General features: G+C 45.2%; 1 protein-coding gene across 1 annotated transcript in view; it reads left to right on the forward strand.

Moving 5' to 3' along the window:
* The window catches only part of L1CAM (L1 cell adhesion molecule), a 1,053,451-nt gene that overhangs the window by 608,397 nt on the left and 424,654 nt on the right, over window positions 1–20,400 (forward strand). The window contains exon 18 of the mRNA XM_082263926.1: window positions 8,205–8,320. Coding sequence (XP_082120052.1) covers window positions 8,205–8,320 — 116 coding nt within the window. The remainder of the gene's footprint in view (window positions 1–8,204; window positions 8,321–20,400) is intronic.

Here is a 20,400-nt window from a genome sequence, read left to right on the forward strand (position 1 = left end):
GCTTCCTCTACTTTAACGACAAACTCTACATACCTCCTGGTATGCGTACCAAGATCTTGGAATTATCACATGACGTACCTATGGCAGGACATATGGGTATGACTAAGACATTCAATTTGCTCCCCAGGCAATTTTGGTGGCCTGATATGAAGACGTCTGTACAAAAATTTGTTCCCTCATGTGACATCTGTGCAAGGTCCAAAATTGACACTACAAAACCATCTGGTCTACTTTGCAGTCTACCAATACCCAAAGTTCCATGGGAAGTTGTGTCCTTAGACTTTATAGTAGAATTACCACCTTCCAAAGGATTTACTACCATTCTAGTGTCAGTGGACCATCTGACAAAGATGGCACACTTCATTTCTATTCGCAGACTACCTTCATCTAAGGAAACAGCGGAATTACTAGTGAAACATGTGTTCAAGCTACATGGAATTCCAAAGACTCTTTTATCTGACCGAGGTTCACAGTTCATCTCCAAGTTTTGGCAAGCTCTATGTCATATACTACGAATTGAGCGAAAACTTACTTCTCCCTACCACCCTCAGACCAATGGACAAACTGAAAGAGTCAACCAGTGCATTGAACAATATTTGCGTTGCTACACCTCATACCTACAGGATGATTGGGTGGACCTCCTCCCTCTGGCAGAATTTGCTTACAATAACGCAACCCACAGTACTACTAAGCAAAGTCCATTCTACCTAAACTATGGGTTTCATCCAACACTTCTTCCACCACGCATCCTGCCATCAAGTAACCCAGTAGCCTCTGACTATCTTACCCAAATAAAAGACTCTCTGGGTTTACTTAACACCACCATCTCACATGCCCATAGCCAACAAAAAAGGTACTACGACCTCCGTAGAAGACCTTCTCCTCAATATGCTATTGGGGATCTCGTTTGGCTATCTACGAAAAACTTAAGGTTAAAGATCCCCAGTAAAAAGCTTGGTCCTTTGTTTCTAGAACCTTTCCCAATTGAGAAGCTCATTGGGAGAGCTGCAGTTCAACTCACCTTACCGGCAGATCTTAAAATACACCCCATCTTTCACGTGTCGCTACTGAAACCACATGTTCCCAATCAAGGAATAAGACCTACCATCTCGCCTCCACCTCCAGTACAAGTTGAAGGCGGAGAAGAATTTGAGATTAAGGAGATTTTGGATTCTCGTATACACAGAGGGAAACTCCAATATCTCATAAGATGGAAAAACTATGGACCCCAAGACGACACCTGGTTGGATACTTCTGACGTTCACGCTCCCAGGCTTATATGAAGGTTCCACTCCAAATACCCAGAGAGACCAGTGCTATAGGCCTTCTGAAGCCGGCCTTAAGGGGGGGTACTGTAAGATTCTGGTACCTTCGGTACCCTTCCAGCCCAATTCTTTCGCATATAGCTACCTGTCCCTTTAAATTTCGTGACGTCATCACTAGGCGCCGCTCTGAGCGGCTATTTCAATCGCCGGTTTTCACTCACAAGGTGTTCATACAAACCGCTTGTTACACAGCCTTGTCTGACGCTGCCGAAGCCTCCAGCTATTTCCTGTATCTCGCTACGGATCCTGTATCTCGCTACCGATCCTTCTCCTCATTACCGGACCCCTCATCTCTCTAAAACCAACTAGTGATAAGTACCCCGCAGGGGATTCCTTCCTATCAACTTGCACTATCTACTCTTGTATACTAAAGACTGTTGCTATCTATGCATTACTATTTCTATCATCTGCACTGTTACATAGATTGCTAGCTCTTGAGTCTACTACCATCTATATCCTTGCACTGAGTTAGCAATTCCTGTACACTTCATCTGCTGTCCCCTACCACCTGTTATTTGTACATGATTGCTAATCTATCTGCATACTATCTATCACCATCTTCTAACACTCCTGAACATTACTATTGAGTGCCTATCATTGCTTTCACTACTCACGCCTGTCCTTTCAGCACATCACCTCTATACTATCGTATACAACCTATCACTCCAGGAACATCTTAACTGAGTGCCTGTATATATGCATGCTGAGGCAGGCTGGGCCAAAATGATGAGTCTGGAGAGTTGGATATGGTGATTCAACACATCTCTGCATGACTACTGAGTGGAAATTCTGCAGCTGCATATCCATTTCACTAAACAAACGCCGGAGAGTTACAAGGTGAAATTAGGGAAAGGCTGGATAAAATTAACACAAATAAATCACCAGGCCCGGATGGCGTACATCCGAGAGTACTCAAAGAAATTAGCAAGACTATATCTAGACCACTGTTCCTGATCTTTGATGACAGTATTATGACAGGAAATGTACCAGGGGATTGGAGGAAAGCTAATGTGATACCGATATTCAAAAAAGGGCAGAGGCATGTCCCAGGAAATTATAGGCCTGTCAGTCTGACATCAATAGTATGTAAACTTCTGTAGGGGATGATAAGGGACTATATCTTAGAGTTTGCTAAAGACAACATCATCAGCAGTAACCAGCACGGGTTTACAAATGGGCGTTCTTGCTTAATTTATAAAATTAGGTCTGCAGGCATCGACCGCAAGGTCTGCTCTTGGATACGAAACTGGCTAAAAGGGGGTGTCCAAAGAGTGGTAATAAATAGCGCATACTCAGACTGGTCTGAGGTGGTAAGCGGGGTCCCTCAAGGCTCAGTCCTGGGACCAACCTTGTTCAATTTATTCATAAACAGCATTGAGGACGGGATCAGTAGCTCTATATCAGTTTTTGCAGACGACACAAAATTGAGCAGGGCAATAACTGCACAGCATGAAGCAGATATCCTACAAAATGACCTGGACAAAATAACGTAGTGGGCAACGACATGGCAAATGAGGTTTAATGTGGAGAAGTGTAAGGTTTTGCACTTGGGGACTAAAAGCATAAAAGCAAAATACACTTTAGGGGATCCCTTGGGGGAATCAAAAATGGAGAAAGATCTTGGAATCCTGGTAGAGGATAGACTAAGCAATAGCATGCAATGTCAAGTGGCAGCTGCCAAAGCCGGCAGAATATTAGCATGCATAAAGAAAGGGATGTATTCCAGAGATAAAACTATAATCCTACCACTTTATAAAACTCTGGTCCGACCACATCTGGAGTATTCTGTCCAGTTCTGGTCACCGGTCCTCAGGAGGGATGTGTTGGAGCTGGAGAAAGTCCAGAGAAGGGCAATTAAACTAATTAGGGGATTGGAGAACCTTAATTATGAAGAGCGTCTGCAATTGCTTGATTTATTCTCCCTGGAGAAGAGACGCCTGAGAGGGGACATGATAGCAATTTATAAATATCTCAATGGTGATCTCGGCATAGAAAAAAAGCTATTCAGTCGGAAGGATTGCATGAGGACTAGAGGGCATACGATGCGATTAGAGGAGAAGCGTTTTAACCTCAGGCAATGTGGGGGGTTCTTTACTGTTAGGGCTACAAGAGTGTGGAATTCTCTACCACAAGAGGTGGTTTCTGCAGGAAGTGTGGTGGCTTTCAAAAGTCTCTTAGACGTACATCTCAAGAATCAGAACATTCAGGGATATGCAAGATGATTACGGCCACATAGACCTACACAGGTTGAACTAGATGGACTATTGTCTTTATTCAACCTCACCAACTATGTAACTAAAAAAATATCCTGAGTGGAAAACTATGAGCCTGCAAGCTCTGACCTCTGTGGCATCACATATCCAAAAGAATATGGATGACATGGAGGCAAGGAAGCCACAAAAGGTGATGCTCTCCTACCTCCCACCCCAAAAAGCCCCACAGGGCGGAAGATCAAGAGCTATGGGTGTGTGTTTTAATTGCCAAAAACCTGGCCACATTGCAAAATACTGCAGAGTACCCAGGAGATCTGGTAAGGATGCCTGGGGGAAAAGGGATTGACAGGAAGAGGCCCCAGTATGGTCAGTGATATCTGAAACTGATGGAGATGATGCTTTTGTAAAAATTACTTTGGCAGAAATGCCTTATTATAATTAGCTTACATGCCTAATCGATACTGGGGCGTCAAAATCAGTTCTCTCTTCCCACTTGTACCCCACCTCTCCCCCACTCATCTGTTAAGTCAGTGCTTGGCTTGGATGGTTCTGTAACAGCTCTAAAAGAAACTGCTCCTCTGAATGTAAGGATTGGAGATGTTAGTGTGCAATCCACCTTTTTGTTGTCTGATACGGTGCCTTGTAACTTGATGGGAAGAGATATCTTGTCAAAATTGCAGTGTACTAGAAGTTATACCACAGAGGGGGTCTTTGTTACCTCTCCACTGACCGAAATAGAACAGGATGTGCGTGACAGTCTTCATGTTTTGGTGGCTGCCCCGCAGAACTTAAATTTAACACCGGCTCTGCTGGAATTGCCTGTGTCACTTTGGGCAGAGGCCAAGAAAGACCTCTCTCTTAAATGTGGCTCCGGTCAGTGTGAGAGTAAAACCAGGATCCACTCTACCAAATTTTCCTCAATATTCTCTCTCCTATCAACAATGGGAAGGTATCAGGGATCAAATAAGGATATACCTGGAGAAGGGGGGTGTTGCAGGAAGTGAGCTCTGTGAGGGATGCTGTAGAGTAGAGCAGGAACCGCTCTTACCAGAGCTAGGGATTTAGCGATCCAAGCAGAAGGGAGATAGAGCTGGTATAGCCTTCTCCCACAAACATGAGATGACACTCTATGCTGTGAGTCTAACCAAGAACTGTTTATTACATTTCCAGACATACAGTTTTACACACAGCTAAGGGGCACTCCCCTTAGCCTTGCAGGGGGGGGATGAGACAAGGACCAACCAATGAGAACTGAACATTTGTACAATGAAACAGACAGTCTTAATACACACCCCCTGCGGAGAGATGTCTCCAGCTCAGACAATTGTCTGTGTCATGAATCCACACACTTAGACACAGGAACAGGAGGGGGGGGGGGGATGGGCTGTAACATTACATTACATTAACTCAATGCCATGAATCATGCCATCTTCCTTTGTTCAGAGGATGAATAAAGAGAAAATAAAATGCAATAAAAGGGCAATGTCCCAAACTCATAGGAAAATGACACGAAGGGGTTTACAATCCAGGGACAGGGTGATCCGTCACAAGCTCCCCTTGCAATACTTCTCTATATCCAGTAAAAAAGAGACCTACAGATAAGAAAGCTCCAGTTAAGTACCAGACGGAACATGATCTGAGAGCTATAAACAAAATCATTGAAACCGATGTACATATCGTGCCAAATCCGTACACTCTCCTTTCAGGTATTCCCAGTGAGGCAGACTGTTTCACTGTGATTGACCTGGCAAATGCTTATTTTAGTGTGAGACTAGACAAATCATGCATCTACCTCTTCAGTTTTACCTTTGATCAGAAAAAATACACCCTTTGCAGCTACAGTATAACAGCTTGCAAAAAATTTGTTCACAACCTGCGGTTATATTGTTACCTTAATCCCTAAATATTTTGGAAAAGCGAATACCCTCTAATGAGTGGGACTTTAATGGTAACCAAATATTTTAAATTTAAATTATTGATGTCAATCATAGATTGTATTTGAATATAAAATATTTATTTAGATAGGGACTATCAATAAGTCCACTGAATGTGCATGCAAACAGCTAAATCTTACGTGATACTAATTTACATTCAATTGTACAAAACATGAAAAAATAATTTTAAATGTGAATATAAAAATTAAAGGAAAAGAAAAACTGATTGGAGTGGTGTATAATTACAACGCGTTTCGATAGATAGATAATTATAGATAAAAAATGGTAAAAAGGCGCTGGTGTCCCTAGATAATATAATATAAATGGTATTGGCAGTGGTGTACCTGTGTATTATTTTAAAACAGAGGTAAAATACAATATCTGTTGTGTGGTAGTGACAAAATAAATATATATAAATATAAAAATGTAAAAATGTGTATCGATTAATATCTTGTTATACCATGTGTGGTAAAAAAATATATGTTGATTATACCTTGTAACTGATAATCCTATATACCTGCAAACAAAATTTTATAAAAGTGCTAGTGCCACAGAATATATTTGTGCCAAACCAAAATGGTGATATTATATAAGGTGCTGAGAGTGCAATAAATGGCACATAAAGTGCTAGGGATCACTTATAAAATTTGATATATAAAACATATTTGAATAAATAAATGATTGCATGAATAAAAAATTGAATAAATAAATTAATTGCTTGAACAACAAAACAATATTAGGGGTGTTTCACATGAAGTGCTTTGTAAAGTGCTCAAAATGGTTAAATCGTGATCATAAACAGTTCATGCAGGAAAGTAGATGATATTGATTGAATGTCAGGTGCTCCAGTGAATAAAGATGGTAATCTTTGCCTCTTACCAGATACAGGTGGGTCACACAGACCCCTAACGCCTGTGATCCCTTTATCCTTTGGTGGATCAAACCATAGGAACACCTCCTCTCCACTTCAATTTTGGTAAATTTATTCAACAAAATATATAACGCTCATTCTCCTCACTCCTCCATTACTTATCTCACGTAGATGTGTGTAAAGCCCATATGCAGGGAGACAGATAAAAAGCCATAATAGATAATTATATTGACAATCTTCTTCAGGGATTGCATACTCCACTCCTGAAAAGCATACCAATAATCAATGCGCAAATTCAAACACAGTATAACAGCTTTAACTCTCCTGGGAATGCTGTGCACAAGGTTTAGGAGTGTGTCTATGGGAATGTTTGACTTTTCTTCTAGAAGCACATTTGTGAGGTCTGGCACTGATGTTGGACAAGAAGGCCTGGCTCGCAGTCTCCACTCAAGGTGCTCTATGGGGTTAAGGTTAGGACTTGTGCAGGCCAATCAAGTCCCTCCACCCCAAACTCGCTCATCCATGTCTTTGTGCACTAGTCCAAATCATTTGGTGGAGAGGGGATTATGGTGTGGGACTATTTTTCAGGGGTTGGGCTTGGCCCTTTGTTCCAGTGAAGAGAACTCTTAAGGTGTCAGCATACCAAGACATTTTGGACAATTCTATGCTCCCAAATTTGTGGGAACAGTTTGGGGATGGCTTCTTCATGTTCTACCATGACTGCCCACCAGTGCACAAGGCAAGGTCTATAAAGACATGGATGAGCGAGTTTGGGGTGGAGGGACTTGACTGGCCTGCACTGTCTCACGCACCCTCTCCATGTGGTGCTGGAACCAGAAGCTCCAAAATAACCTTCTTGATCCCCTTCAGTCTGCATTTCCTAATGAACACTCCACAGAAACTGCTCTCCTAAAACTCACAAACGATCTACTAATGGCTCAAACCACAGAACACTATTCTGTTCTTCTACTCCCAGACCTCTCTGCTACCTTTGACACATGGTGCCACCCCCTCCTTCCCCCCAAAAAATGCACTCCTTTGGTCTCCATTACTGTACTCTTCCTGACCTCAATTCTGACAGAACACCTTTGGGAAGAATTAGAGCAGAGACTGTGAGCCAGGCCTTCTCGTCCAACATCAGTGCCTGACCTCACAAATGCATTTCTGGAAGAATGGTCAAACATTCCTAAACCTTGTGGACAGCCTTTCCAGAAGAGTTGAAGTGTTATAGCTGCAAAGGGTAGGCCAATTCAATATTGAACCCTACAGACTAAGACTGGGATGCCATTAAAGTTCATGTGCCTGTAAAGGCAGGCGTCCCAATACTTTTGGTAATATATTATAGGGTATATATTGTGCAAGGTAAAAAAGGGCAAATATTGGGTACATTTCAGAATAACTACTCTCCCTGAGTGATGAAAAGGATGAGTAGTACAGGAAAAACGTTCCCTATTAAAGAACAGATGTGGGCAAACATGGGTGAATTTTTGTTTTATTCAGTTTTTAACCTGCAAATCTTGAGCGCATATACTTTAGAATGGGTGAAAAACACTTTGATAAGTTGAGCGAATGTGTAGATTTAAATCTTTGCTAAAAAGTGTGGGAATGTTGGTTAAATTACCAATCAAATCAATAGTAAATAGACACCTCTGTGTAATTAATGTAGGTACTGTATGTAGCAGATTTACATATGCAGAACTGTACATCAGAAACTAGAGAGTAAAAGGAGAATAATGGTTCAATAAAGAGGCTTTTGCTTGAAAAAACAAATAGTTGGATTACTTCAATCTGCTGTTTACTCTTTGTCTTATGTTTTTAACATGGTCTTTAATACATTTACCATTTGTTTCTTCTTGCACAGATCCCCAAAGTATCCCTGAGAATATTGGTTTAGAAGCTGTTAATGACAGTACAATAAAAGTGGCATGGTTGCCTGTACAGAAAGAAGGATTAAACGGTCACCTAAAAGGATTTGTGGTAAGTTTAGACTGTTCTTGTAATTAGTGTAGTGTAACTGAAAATCATTGTGGTAATTGCTTTATGCTTTCACCATTCATTAAAGGACAAAGGTGTACGTTTATGAAACTGTGAATTTTTTTCACCGTTCACTTCTTGGCAGTTCTCCGAGGAAAATTATCACCTCTGGCACCCTGTTTAGGAAGCGGTGAACTTCAGTTCTCACAAGGTGAACAGAGGAGAAGTGTTTCCTCGGAGAACGGCCGAGATCTGTGTACAAGGCAATGGGCCACCTGTAATCTCGTGAGACAAAGCGAGATTACAGTACGAGAAAATCACAGGTGCCCGTTTAAAGAGGAAGTAAAGTCGAAAAAAAAAAAAGAGAAAAAAAAAGCCCTGTAAAGAGAAAGGCATAATGAGCTAGTATGCATCGCATACTAGCTCATTATGTAGTACTTACCTTAAAACGAAGCCCCCGTCGTGCCGCCACCTCAGCGACAGGACGGCGACATGTCCTGCCGTCCTGCTTCCGGGTTCGCGTCCTCCGGCCATCTAATTGGGCCGGAGGAGCCGCCGTTCACGGCACTGAGCTCTGAAGGAACGGCACGGGTGGGCGTTCCCTCAGAGCGCCTGCGCCGATGACGTCATCGGCAGTTTGCACTGTAAATATCTCCTAAACGGTGCAAGTTTGGGAGATATTTATAGCACCTATAGGTAAGCCTTAATATAGGCTTACCTATAGGTAAAAGTTATACAAGTGGGTTTACAACCTCTTTAAAAAGCAGCGATAGATTATCACTGCTAAGTACACGTGCGTTCAACCCCCACTATGTTAATTAAATAATTAATCCCCCTACATAAATATACTGTGTATATATATATATATATACTGCGCACACACACACACACATACATTTTATATATATATTTATATATATATATACACACACACACACACATTAAATATGTATACATGTGTATGTATGTATATATATATATATATATACACACATAAATATGGCAGGGGGACATGATTACTGTGTTGGGGGGTCTGATCGAAGAAGAAGGATGTCGATAATCTTCCTTCTTCCCCCTCAGTCCTCCCCCCCCCCCCCCCGATTCTGTTTTCTCTCCCCGATTCACCACCTCCAGGCTGGTGAATCAGGGAGTGTGAATTCTGGCACAGATCACCAGTGAAGTGCGGAGATCGTAGCTTCATAAACTGGCCTTTCTGTGTCTGTCAATGACAGATTCTCCATTTGTAGAGATAATCAGCGAAGAACATGTTCTCCCCCGATCATCTCTGTTTTATAAACCGATAATGATCAGAGATGAGCTGCGATTAGCAGGATCATTGCTCATCTCGGTTTCATAAAAGGACACCACAATCCATTAATAAACTGAAGAATACTGTCTGTGTACCCTGTGTTTCTGCATAAGGGCCCAAAAAACAAGGAAGGGACACCTATGAGATTCATGGTAGTATAGAATGGGTAGCCAGAGAACCAAGATTGAAGAGGACTTGTTACTGCTTATCATCTGGGATTATTTTTATAAAGACCTTAACTTTCTTTGAATGCATTCACACTAGCAGTTATAACTGTGCCCAAGCATTGTACACCCTCTTGGTTCAGTTAATTTGTGAAGTTTGAGTGCTCTGAACCGTGCCTGGGAATGGTTAGGAGTACTGTGCCTGGGATCACCTGGAAGAGGTGACCCTGGCATGGTTCACGTGGTCCAGTACAGTTTACTTCAGGTTGATTACAAACCATGCCTTAGCACTCTTCATAGACCATTAAGCACAGAAATTATCATTGTGGTCTGGTTGGCAAATGTGATGATGTAACTGTGCCTGCGAACAAGTGCCCAGAGTGAGCGCCTACCAGTAGGGGGATAGGGAAGGGAAACAATCAAACTCGAGCACTGTTCAGTTCAACTGAAACAGTGTGCCCAGTGTGAGTGCACCCTTCCTGTCCTTGGATGAAAATGCTGCTCCTCTATAAATACAATACAGTATATGAAGGTTGTAACCCCAGGTGAAACACCCAGGTTACTAGCTAAAATGAAGAAAAAAAGCCAGAAAAGAAATGCAAATCTAAGGACAGACAAGTAAGCTGCATTATATTCATTTTTTTTGTTCTTGGGTTTAAATATGCTTTTGCCTCTGCTGATGTGTAAGCCATTACTTTTCTTTATGCCAGATTTAACAGCTTGTGCTGTATTCCTGGCCTGTTGGGGATGCTGCTGCTACTTTCATGCATGTCCATTCACAGAATGGTGTTTTCCGCAAACTATTTACAGAATACACAGTGTTTTCTGAAAGGCCAAGGGGAAGGAGTGAATAAATAACACTAGCATTTGTATGTATGAAAGCCACGACTCTTACATTTGCAGCAGGCCTTAAGAACAGTGGAAGCTTATATATATCATGCATTAAGAAAAGTAGTGATTTTACTCCTTCATGATTAGTCCATTGTTTGCAATACGGTATTGTGTTACTTTAACTGACAATTGCATGGTCGTGCAATACTGTACTCTAAAAAAAATGTATGTCCTTTTTCCCCACAAATAGAGCTTTCTTTTGGTGGTATTTGATCAGCACTGCATTTTTTATTTTTTTTGCGGAATAAACAAAGAAAGACCAACAATTTTGAAAAAAAAAAAAAAAAAAGTTTCGCTTTCGTTTCTTTGACGGACACAGCTCCTGATCCTTCCTAACCATTGGGTTATACTGCCCCCTACAGGAGTAGGACACTAGGCAGGAAAAAGCTTGACTACGCCTATGGGTAGTCCCAGAGGGTATATACACCCACTCTCGGCTATAGGCAGTCAATTTTTTTCTGCCTAGTCGGGAGTAAGGACCTAGTTTCTTGCTGGGATCCCTGGTCCTGATGATTTTTTCTTTTGAAATTAAATTTTTTCCTATCTTTGTTATTTTGTTTCTGGGATAATCTTTAATTAAATGCCAGACTGGGCGACGGACTGGATAATCTAGATCCAGAAGGTCTCCCCGGTCTGGCCAGCGAGTACGTGCAGACCACAGCTCCGCCCTAGCTCGGCTGAGACATAGCCCCATGGGACGGGGACTGGCCTGCGAGTTAAATGTCTCATGAGGACGCATGCGACCTGGCCTCGGCCATAGTCGCAACATTTCTCCTGGCCGACAGCACCTACATTACGCTGGAGCGGTGGTCTGTCCAGAGCAGTGCCCCCCCCTGTTCCTGGTATGGTAAGTAGCTGCTCCCCCTCTACTCCTGGAGGGTTTTGGGGTGGATGTGGGCCCCTCCCTGGGATGGTGGTACCCCCGGGTTCCCCTCCTTCCCCCCCCAACCCCTCTAAAATTTCGGTGTTCACTGAAGGTCTTTTGGCTCTCCCCCATCCCTGGGTGAGGTTATGAGATGGCTGTTGCCCAGGGCCGATCCGGGGCGGGTGCACGGGGGTTCACTGCACCCAAGCGCCGCAAGCTGAGGCGGAGGAGGGGCACCGAAGCTCCAGTGGCAGCAGGGACGGACTGACCATTCGGGAGCTGCCCGAGGTCCCGAGGCCACTAGGGGGCCCGCCCCTGACTGTTGTTAAACATCCGGAGACCGGAGCAGACACGTGCTGAGAGAGCTCTGCTGCCTGTCAGCACATACTGCCCGATCTTCAGGTCTCCCGGGCAGCTGCACATTGCTGACTTCTCTCTCCCTTCAGCACTACTAGTAACTAGAAGAGCGGTGAGTACACACAGCTCTCACACTGATCAGCCTGTCACGGTCTCTTCCAGCCATGCAGCCTCAGCACAGATGGCTCTGTGATCCTTCCCACGCGCTCCCTCCTCATCTCTCTGTGATTGATGATGGAAGTAAAGTCTAGTCCAGCCAGCTATTGTTTCTTCTGGTCTCCCAGCCCCTACAAGATGCCTCTGTGATCCTTCCCGTGCTCTCCCCTCCCCCCTCCTTTTCTCATGCTTGATAACAGAGGTCACTAGTGCACTGGCTCCTTATCAGCCTTCCAGCCTGCACACCTCCTGTCCCTGCATTCTCTGCATGCCTGGTGCTGTGAATCTCCCTGAGCTCCCTCAAACACCACAATAGGAGAGGGGACATATTAAGAGCACCTGTCTTGCTCAGCATTAGCCTGGCCTGTCATTACAAATACTGTCCCTGCAACCCACACTCTGCTGCACCTGCGATTTCTGTGGGCAAAACAATAGGGAAGCAAACACAAATATATGTGGATCCATTGCTGGCTTTACCACCTAGCACCCACAACTCACAAGTGGCTGGCAGTGAAACACTTTAGAAAAACAAAATCCTTCTTGGTTACTCTGAACTGTGCATGCGCAGTCTGGAGCCAGCCGATTAGAGAACTGATGGGCTCAGATCAGGCAGTGGGATGGCTTAACCACTTAAGGACTGGATAGGTTTTACCCCCTCAATGACCAGGCCATATTTTGCGATTCGGCACTGCGTTACTTTAACTGACAATTGTGCAGTCGTGCGACGCTCTACCCAAATAAAATTGATGTCCTTTATTCCCCCCCCCCCCCCAAATAGAGCTTTGTTTTGGTGGTATTTGATCACCTGTGTGGTTTTTATTTTTTTTGCACTATGAAAAAAAAAAAAAAAACCTGACTTTATGCTATAAAACATTCCCAATAAAACAAAATTAAAAAATCAATTTTTTTCATAATTTTAGTCTAATTTGTATTCTGCAACATATGTTTGGTAAAAAGTTATCGCGTCTACAAACTAGGAGAAAGATTTGTCATTTTTATTTTTTTTACTAGTAATGGCGGTGATCTGCAATTTTTAGCGGGACTGCGACATTGCGGCGGACAGATCAGACACCTAACTGACATTTTTGCCACTTTTGGGGGGACCAGTGACATTACTACAGTATTCTATTGCTAGAAATATGCACTGTTACTGTAATAATGACACTGTCAGGAAAGGGGTTAACACCAGGGGCGGTCAAAGGGTTAAATGTGTCCCTAGGGGATGCTTTCTAACTGTAGGGGGGATGAACACAGAAACCTGTGGGCACTGTTAAGGCTCCATTTGGTGGGCACTCGTAAGCTGCATTTGGTGGGCTCTGGTAGGCTGCATTTGGTGGGGACTGGTAAGATTAATTTGGTGGGCACTGGTAGGCTGCATTTGTTGGGCACTGGTAAACTGCATTTGGTGGGCACTGGTAAGCTGCATTTGGTGGGCACTGGTAGGCTGCATTTGGTGGGCATTGGTAAGGTGCATTTGGTGGGCATTGGTGAGGTGCATTTGGTGGGCATTGGTGAGGTGCATTTGGTGGGCATTGGTATGCTGCATTTGGTGGGCACTGGTTGGCTGCATTTGGTGGGCACTGGTAAGCTGCATTTGGTGGGCACTGGTAAGCTGCATTTGGTGGGCACTGGTAGGCTGTGTTTGGTGGGCACTGGTAGGCTGCATTTGGTGAGCACTGGTAAGCTACATTTTAGGGGGCTCTGGTAAGCTACATTTTTAGGGGGCTCTGGTAAGCTGCATTTGGTTGGCACTGGTAAGCTGCATTTGGTGGGCTCTGGTAGGCTGCATTTGGTGGGCACTGATAAGGCTGCATTTGGTGGGCACTGGTAGGCTGCATTTGGTGGGCACTGGTAGGCTGCATTTGGTGGGCTCTGGTAGACTGCATTTGGTGGGCACTGATGAGGCTGCATTTGATGGGCACTGATGAGGCTGCATTTGGTGGGCACTGATGAGGCTGCATCAATGCATTGATCTCTTGTATCATATCCGCAGTCTCTGACCATCTCTTGTATCAAGTCTGCAGTCTCTTTCCATCTCCTGTCTGGGGGCTTTGTCTAACAGACTCTCTTAACAGAGGCCCTCTCTGTGTCCATTAGAGAGACCCGCTCCAGTTCCCATTAGAGTACTCTGCTTCTCTTACTGTAATTTGTTTATTGTTAAGAGATCGTGGGAGGGTCCCAGGGTAAGGAAGACTTCTTAGGGGAGCATCTCTGTGTTTGAGCCATTGCCACAGAAACATTTGTAAAGGGGAGGAGTTAGTAAGATGACTACTCCCATATGGCACCCAGGCGCCTGTGACCCTAGGATCGGCCCTGCTGTTGCCACATGCTCTTAAGGAGGGGCTAGTTGGAGTTGCTGCTGATCAGGTTTTCCTGGTGCACAACGGGGGTTGAGCAGGGTTCCCTGCCACCCTGGGGGTTGGTGAATAGGGCAGGGATGTCCTCTGGGCTCCCTGCAGCGGTTGTTGGACTGGGGGAGCGGATAGATTAGCATCCGCAGGTACACGCCTCACACGGCCAGATCCGGCTGAAAATTTAGGCCGCGGCTTTGCGGCCTACTAGTTGAAAACTACGTGAAGCAGCCCCTGTGAGGATGGCTGAAGCCATTACCTCCTGTTTGGGCATCCGCCCTCCCCTCCACTGCCCCTGGGTGGTCGGCTCCGCTGGGGATCGCGTCCAAGCGGCTGGGCACACACAAAAATTTAGGCCACGGCTTGCGGCCGAGTCTGGCCCCTTCATTTCTTTCCTGCTGGTCGGAAACACTGAGAGGCTGACCTGGAAGTGACGTCAAACATGTCACTTTACGGGGCAGCAAAGAGGAGGGGAGGAGAGCAGACATATGTCCACTCTTCTCCCTCCCCTCTACCTGGTGGCACCCGCTATGTCGGTCCTAGGCCCACAGATGAGCAAGCACGCGAGGAGGGGGGGGGGGGTGCGTAGTTATCGTGGGTGTGTGGAACCTATCAGGGAGCAGTGCAGCCGCCCCGAATACTTCCATCTGGAAGGCAGCAGTTTGCTTGTCAGATTTACACACAATCTGGTGGCGGTAGCCACTGGGAATGTGTGTAAAACCCCAGGCTGACTGTCCATATGATGTACGGACCTGGCAGCGGAAAGGGGCTACAACCCAAACAATGGGCAGATACCCCTCCCATCCAGGACCCATCCATAACGTCCTGTACAGTATCCACTTGATCTCCTAAAGATTTACCCTCTTCATGACCACTGCGTTTTTTTCTTTACAGCACTGTGTTACTTTAACTGACAATTGTGCGGTCATGCAAAGCTGTACATAAATGAAATGTATTTAATTTTCTTCCCACAAACAGAGCTTTGTTTTGGTGGTGTTTGATCACCGCTGGGTTTTTTATTTTTTTGCGCTATAAACAGAAGAAGACCGACATTTTTGAAAACAAAAAAACCATACCCAATAGCAATTTAAAAAAAATCATACTTCTTCATTAATGCTGGCCAATCTGTGTTCTGCTATATATTGTTGATAAAAAATATCCCAATAAGCGTGTATTGAAAGTTATAACGTCTACAAACTATGTTATAAACCGTATCTCACAAAAGTGAGTACACCCCTCACATTTTTGTAAATATTTTATTATATCTCTTCATGTGACAACACTGAAGAAATTACACTTTGCTACAATGTAAAGTAGTGAGTGTACAGCTTGTACTGTATAACAGTGTAAATTTTCTGTCCCCTCAAAATAACAACACACAACCATTAATGTCTAAACCGCTGGCAACAAAAGTGAGTACACCCCTAAGTTAAAATGTCCAAATTGGGCCCAGGGTGTCAATATTTTGTATGGCCACCATTATTTTCCAGCACTGCCTTAACCCTCTTGGGCACAGAGTTCACCAAAGCTTCACAGGTTGCCACTGGAGCCCTCTTCCACTCCTCATTGATGACATCACAGAGCTGGTGGATATTAGAGACCTTGCGCTCCTCCACCTTCCGTTTGAGGATGCCCCACAGATGCTCAATAGGGTTTAGGTCTGGAGACATGCTTGTCCAGTCCATCACCTTTGCTTCTTTAGCAAGGCAGTGGTCCTCTTGGAGATGTGTTTGGGGTTGTTATCATGTTGGAATACTGCCCTGCCGCCCAGTCTCTGAAGAGATGGGATCATGCTCTGCTTCAGTATGTCACAGTACATGTTGGCATTCATGGTTCCCTCAATGAACTGTAGCTCCCCAGTTCCGGCAGCACTTATGCAGCCCCAGACCATGACACTCCCATCACCATGCTTGACTGTAGGCAAGATACACTTGTCTTTGTACTCTTCACTAGAGATGGCCTTGCGGTTCGCCCAGCGGTCGGTTCGCGACAAATTTTGCTTGTTCGCTACCCGCCAAATTTGCGAACACATGGCATCGTTCGCGGCGGCCATATTTGTTTACATTGGGAAGAACTTTGACCCATTACACAGCCGTCAGGTGGAACGAGACAGCCAATTGAAACATTCCAGCACATGGACAGTCCCCCTACCCTATAAATAGACCTGACCTGGCGGCCATTTCACATTCCGCTTTTTGCCAGTGTAGGGAGAGGTCTGCTGTGCTCATCAGGGAGAGTTTGCTAGACACATATAGCGCTGTGAAGATCCACAAAAGTCCTTTTCAGGGCTGGTATTTCGGTATAGGTCCAGTCTCTCTTCAGTATAGGGACAGATTATTCAGTCTGTGCTGTCGAGGCAGTTAGAGATCGTCATCTGCAGTGACACAAATAGCTCTGTTAATGTCCACAAAAGTAATTTAAAGTGCTGCAATGTTGTTATAGGGTCTATTACTACAGTCTCTTTAGTATAGGGAGAGGTATCCAATGGTTGCTGGTAGGGGCAGTTAGAGATCGTCAGCAGTAACACAAATCGCTCTGTTAATGTCCACAAAAGTCATTTAAAGGGCTGCAAATTTTTTGGTATTGCTGTGCAGTGCACTAAAAAGGGCGGGGGGGGGGGGGGTGGGGCTAGGGATTAATCCACAGTATAATATATTTTGTAGAAAGCATATTATAGTGAATTAGTAGTATTATTGTGCACTGTGCAGCATTGTGACAGGTGTGGTGGTGAGACTGAGCGTTTCTGCAGCAACTCTACACACAGTGGCAAACTCCCTGGCCAATTATTTGTAGAACTGGTGTGATAGACCAGTGCCCCCCCAATACCACATATTGAAGTGGGGTGTTATTTAACAGTATACTTTTCTAAGAGTGTATTTTAGTCCTGCGTAAATTTGGCTTCTCTTGCGGTGTTGACTGTGCTACACACAGTGACAACAGTTACTGGCCAATAATTTGTAGAACTGGTGTGATAGACCAGTGGCCCCCCAATACCACATATTGAAGTGGGGTGTTATTTAACAGTGTACTTTTCTAAGAGTGTATTTTAGTCCTGCAAAAATTTGGCCTCTCTTGCTGTGTTGACTGTGCTACACACAGTGACAACAGTTACTGGCCAATTATTTGTAGAACTGGTGTGATAGACCAGTGGCCCCCCAATACCACATATTGAAGTGGGGTGTTATCTGAGTATACTTTTACAAGTGTATTTGTGTCCTGCAACAATATTGCCTCTTTTGCTGAGTGAAGTCTGATACACACAGTGCCAAACTCACTGGCCAATTTTTTAAACAACTGGTGTGATAGACCAGTGGCCCCCCAATACCGCATATTGAAGTGGGGTGTTATTTAACAGTATACTTTTCTAAGACTGTATTTTAGTCCTGGAAAAATTTGGCCTCTTGTTGTGTTGACTGTGCTACACACAGTGACAACAGTTACTGGCCAATTATTTGTAGAACTGGTGTGATAAAACTGTGGCCCCCCAATATCACATATTGAAGCGGGGTGTTATTTGACAGTATACTTTTCTAAGATTGTATTTTAGTCCTGCAAAAATGTGGCCTCTTTTGCTGTGTTAACTGTGCTACACACAGTGACAACAGATACTGGCCAATTATTTGTAGAACTGGTGTGATAAACCTGTGGCCCCCCAATACCACAGATTGAAGCGGGGTGTTATCTACCTTTTTTCAGATATACTGCGATTCTCTAGAGACTTTTGTCAAAGGGTAATTAAAAAACATGACGGGTAGAGGAAGAGGCAGAGACGTACGCAGGGGTGGTAGGGGTAGGGCAGGAGCAGTAGGCCGGAGCCTAACTGTGAAGTTTCAAAAGCCGCGTGCAATTACGACAAAGGACGCACCAGACTTGGTTGAGTGGGTCACTCAGCCTTCCTCTTCTGCACCCTCCTCATCCTCTCTATCTGCACCCTCTTCACGCTCTGCTGTGTGCACCCCCAAAGACACCACCACATACCCTCCACTTGAGTCACTGGAATTATTTTCCGATCCATCACAATACGTTTGCGATGCCATTGTTGGCATTGGATCAGGAAGAGGAGGTAGCAACAGACTCACCAGTCTGACGACAGTACCCAGATCAGCCCAAGGAGGTTGGTCCCCGCTGTTGCTGCCTACTCCGAGATCTCGAATTTTAGTGGTGGGGAAGGTGACGTGGATGATGACGAGTCTTTGGACGTCACGTGGGTGTCCACAAGAGAGGAAGAGGAAGGGAGTTCAGAGGGAGAGACGGACCGGCAGATAAGGAGGAGAGGCAGGCAGAACTTGCATTGCACAAGAGGTAGAAAGCAGACTGCAAATGTATCAGGAGCGAGCCATCAACCATGTACAGTCACAACTGGCGCTCCCAGGACGCCGGCACATGGCTCCGCAGTGTGGGCTTTTTTAATGTGTCTGTTGCTGACAACAGTGTTGCCATCTGCAGTCTTTGCAGTCAACGCATAAGTTGTACGCAGCCTTTGTAAGCCCAACACTCACCTAGGGACCACCGCCTTAAGAAGGCACCTGAAATCCCATCCCCGTGCCCAGTGGGAGCAACAGCGTCAGAACACACAAAGCCACACTCCAGGCTCTCACCGTCTAGCCTCTCCTCCTTCTCCTCTCTCTCCTCACATTTGCCCTCCACTCCAACTTCCATGATGCCATTGTCACGTTGTTCTGGAAAAAGGCAGGCTTCTGTGGTCCAAATGTTGGAGCGTAAAAAAATGATGACGCCGGATAACCCTCTTGCCCAATGTTTGACTGCTGGCTTGTCGGAACTGATAGCCCGCCAACTACTGCCATATCAACTGGTGGACTCGGAGGCCTTTCGTAAATTTGTGGCCATTGGAACACCACAATAGAAGGTCCTGGGCAGGAAATATTTCTTGCAAAAGGGCATTCCAGAGCTGTATGGCCATGTTAAGCGGCAAGTGAATATATCTCTGGCACACAGTGTTGGTGCCAAGATACATCTGACCACAGACACATGGTCTAGCAAACACGGGCAGGGAAGGTATATCACTTTTACTGCCCACTGGGTGAACCTTCTGATGGCCGTTAAGCATGTAACCCATGGCACCCTTGTAGATTTAGTTGTACCGCCACGGATTGCAAGCAGGCCTGTCTCTTCTTCTCCTCCTCCATCCTCCCTCTCCTCCTCGGCTGACTCCTCCTCTTCTGCTGCTACCGTCTCTTCTCCTGCGCCGCCCAAGATCCCCAGAACCTATTCCACATGCCAGGTGAGACGTTGCCATGCTGTGTTGCGTCTGTTGTGCCTGGAAGCCAAGAGCCACACTGGTCCTGCACTCCTTTCAGCTTTGCGTTCACAGGCAGATCAGTGGCTGACACTGCTCAATTTGACAGTTGGTAAAGTGGTGTGCGACAACGGTGCCAATCTGCTGAGCGCGCTGAAACAGGGCAAAATAACACACGTGCCATGCATGGCACACGTCCTGAACTTGGTGGTGCAGTGATTCGTTGACAAATACCCTGGGGTCCAGGACGTCTTGCGGCAGGCCAGGAAAATCTCAGGCCATTTCCGAAGATCTTACACAGCCATGGCTCGCCTTGCTGAGATTCAGCTGCGACACAACCTGCCCCTCAGGTGTCTTATTTGTGACTGCCCAACGCGATGGAACTCAACGTTGCATATGCTCGATAGGCTGCTCCAGCAGAAACCTGCAGTTAATGACTACCTGTTCGAGCTCGGCGGCAGGACAGGTTCTGGGGAGCTTGGGTTTTTTTCACCTCGCCAGTGGCTGCTCAGTGGAAGTCATGCAGACTTCTGTGGCCATTCAATGAGATCACCAAACTGGTCAGTCATGGCCAGGGCGCCATAAGTGACATCATACCTTACGCCTTCTTTCTGGAGCATACATTGCGTCATGTCATTGATCAAGCCGTCGAGGAGCAGGAGCAGGAAGATCAGGAAGTCGCAATGTTGGATGAATTCCCAGGGGGTGCTACTCCATCTGAGACAAATCAACA

The sequence above is a fragment of the Pelophylax lessonae genome (assembly GCF_965119305.1).
Source record: "Pelophylax lessonae genome assembly, chromosome: 7".
NCBI lineage: Eukaryota > Metazoa > Chordata > Amphibia > Anura > Ranidae > Pelophylax > Pelophylax lessonae.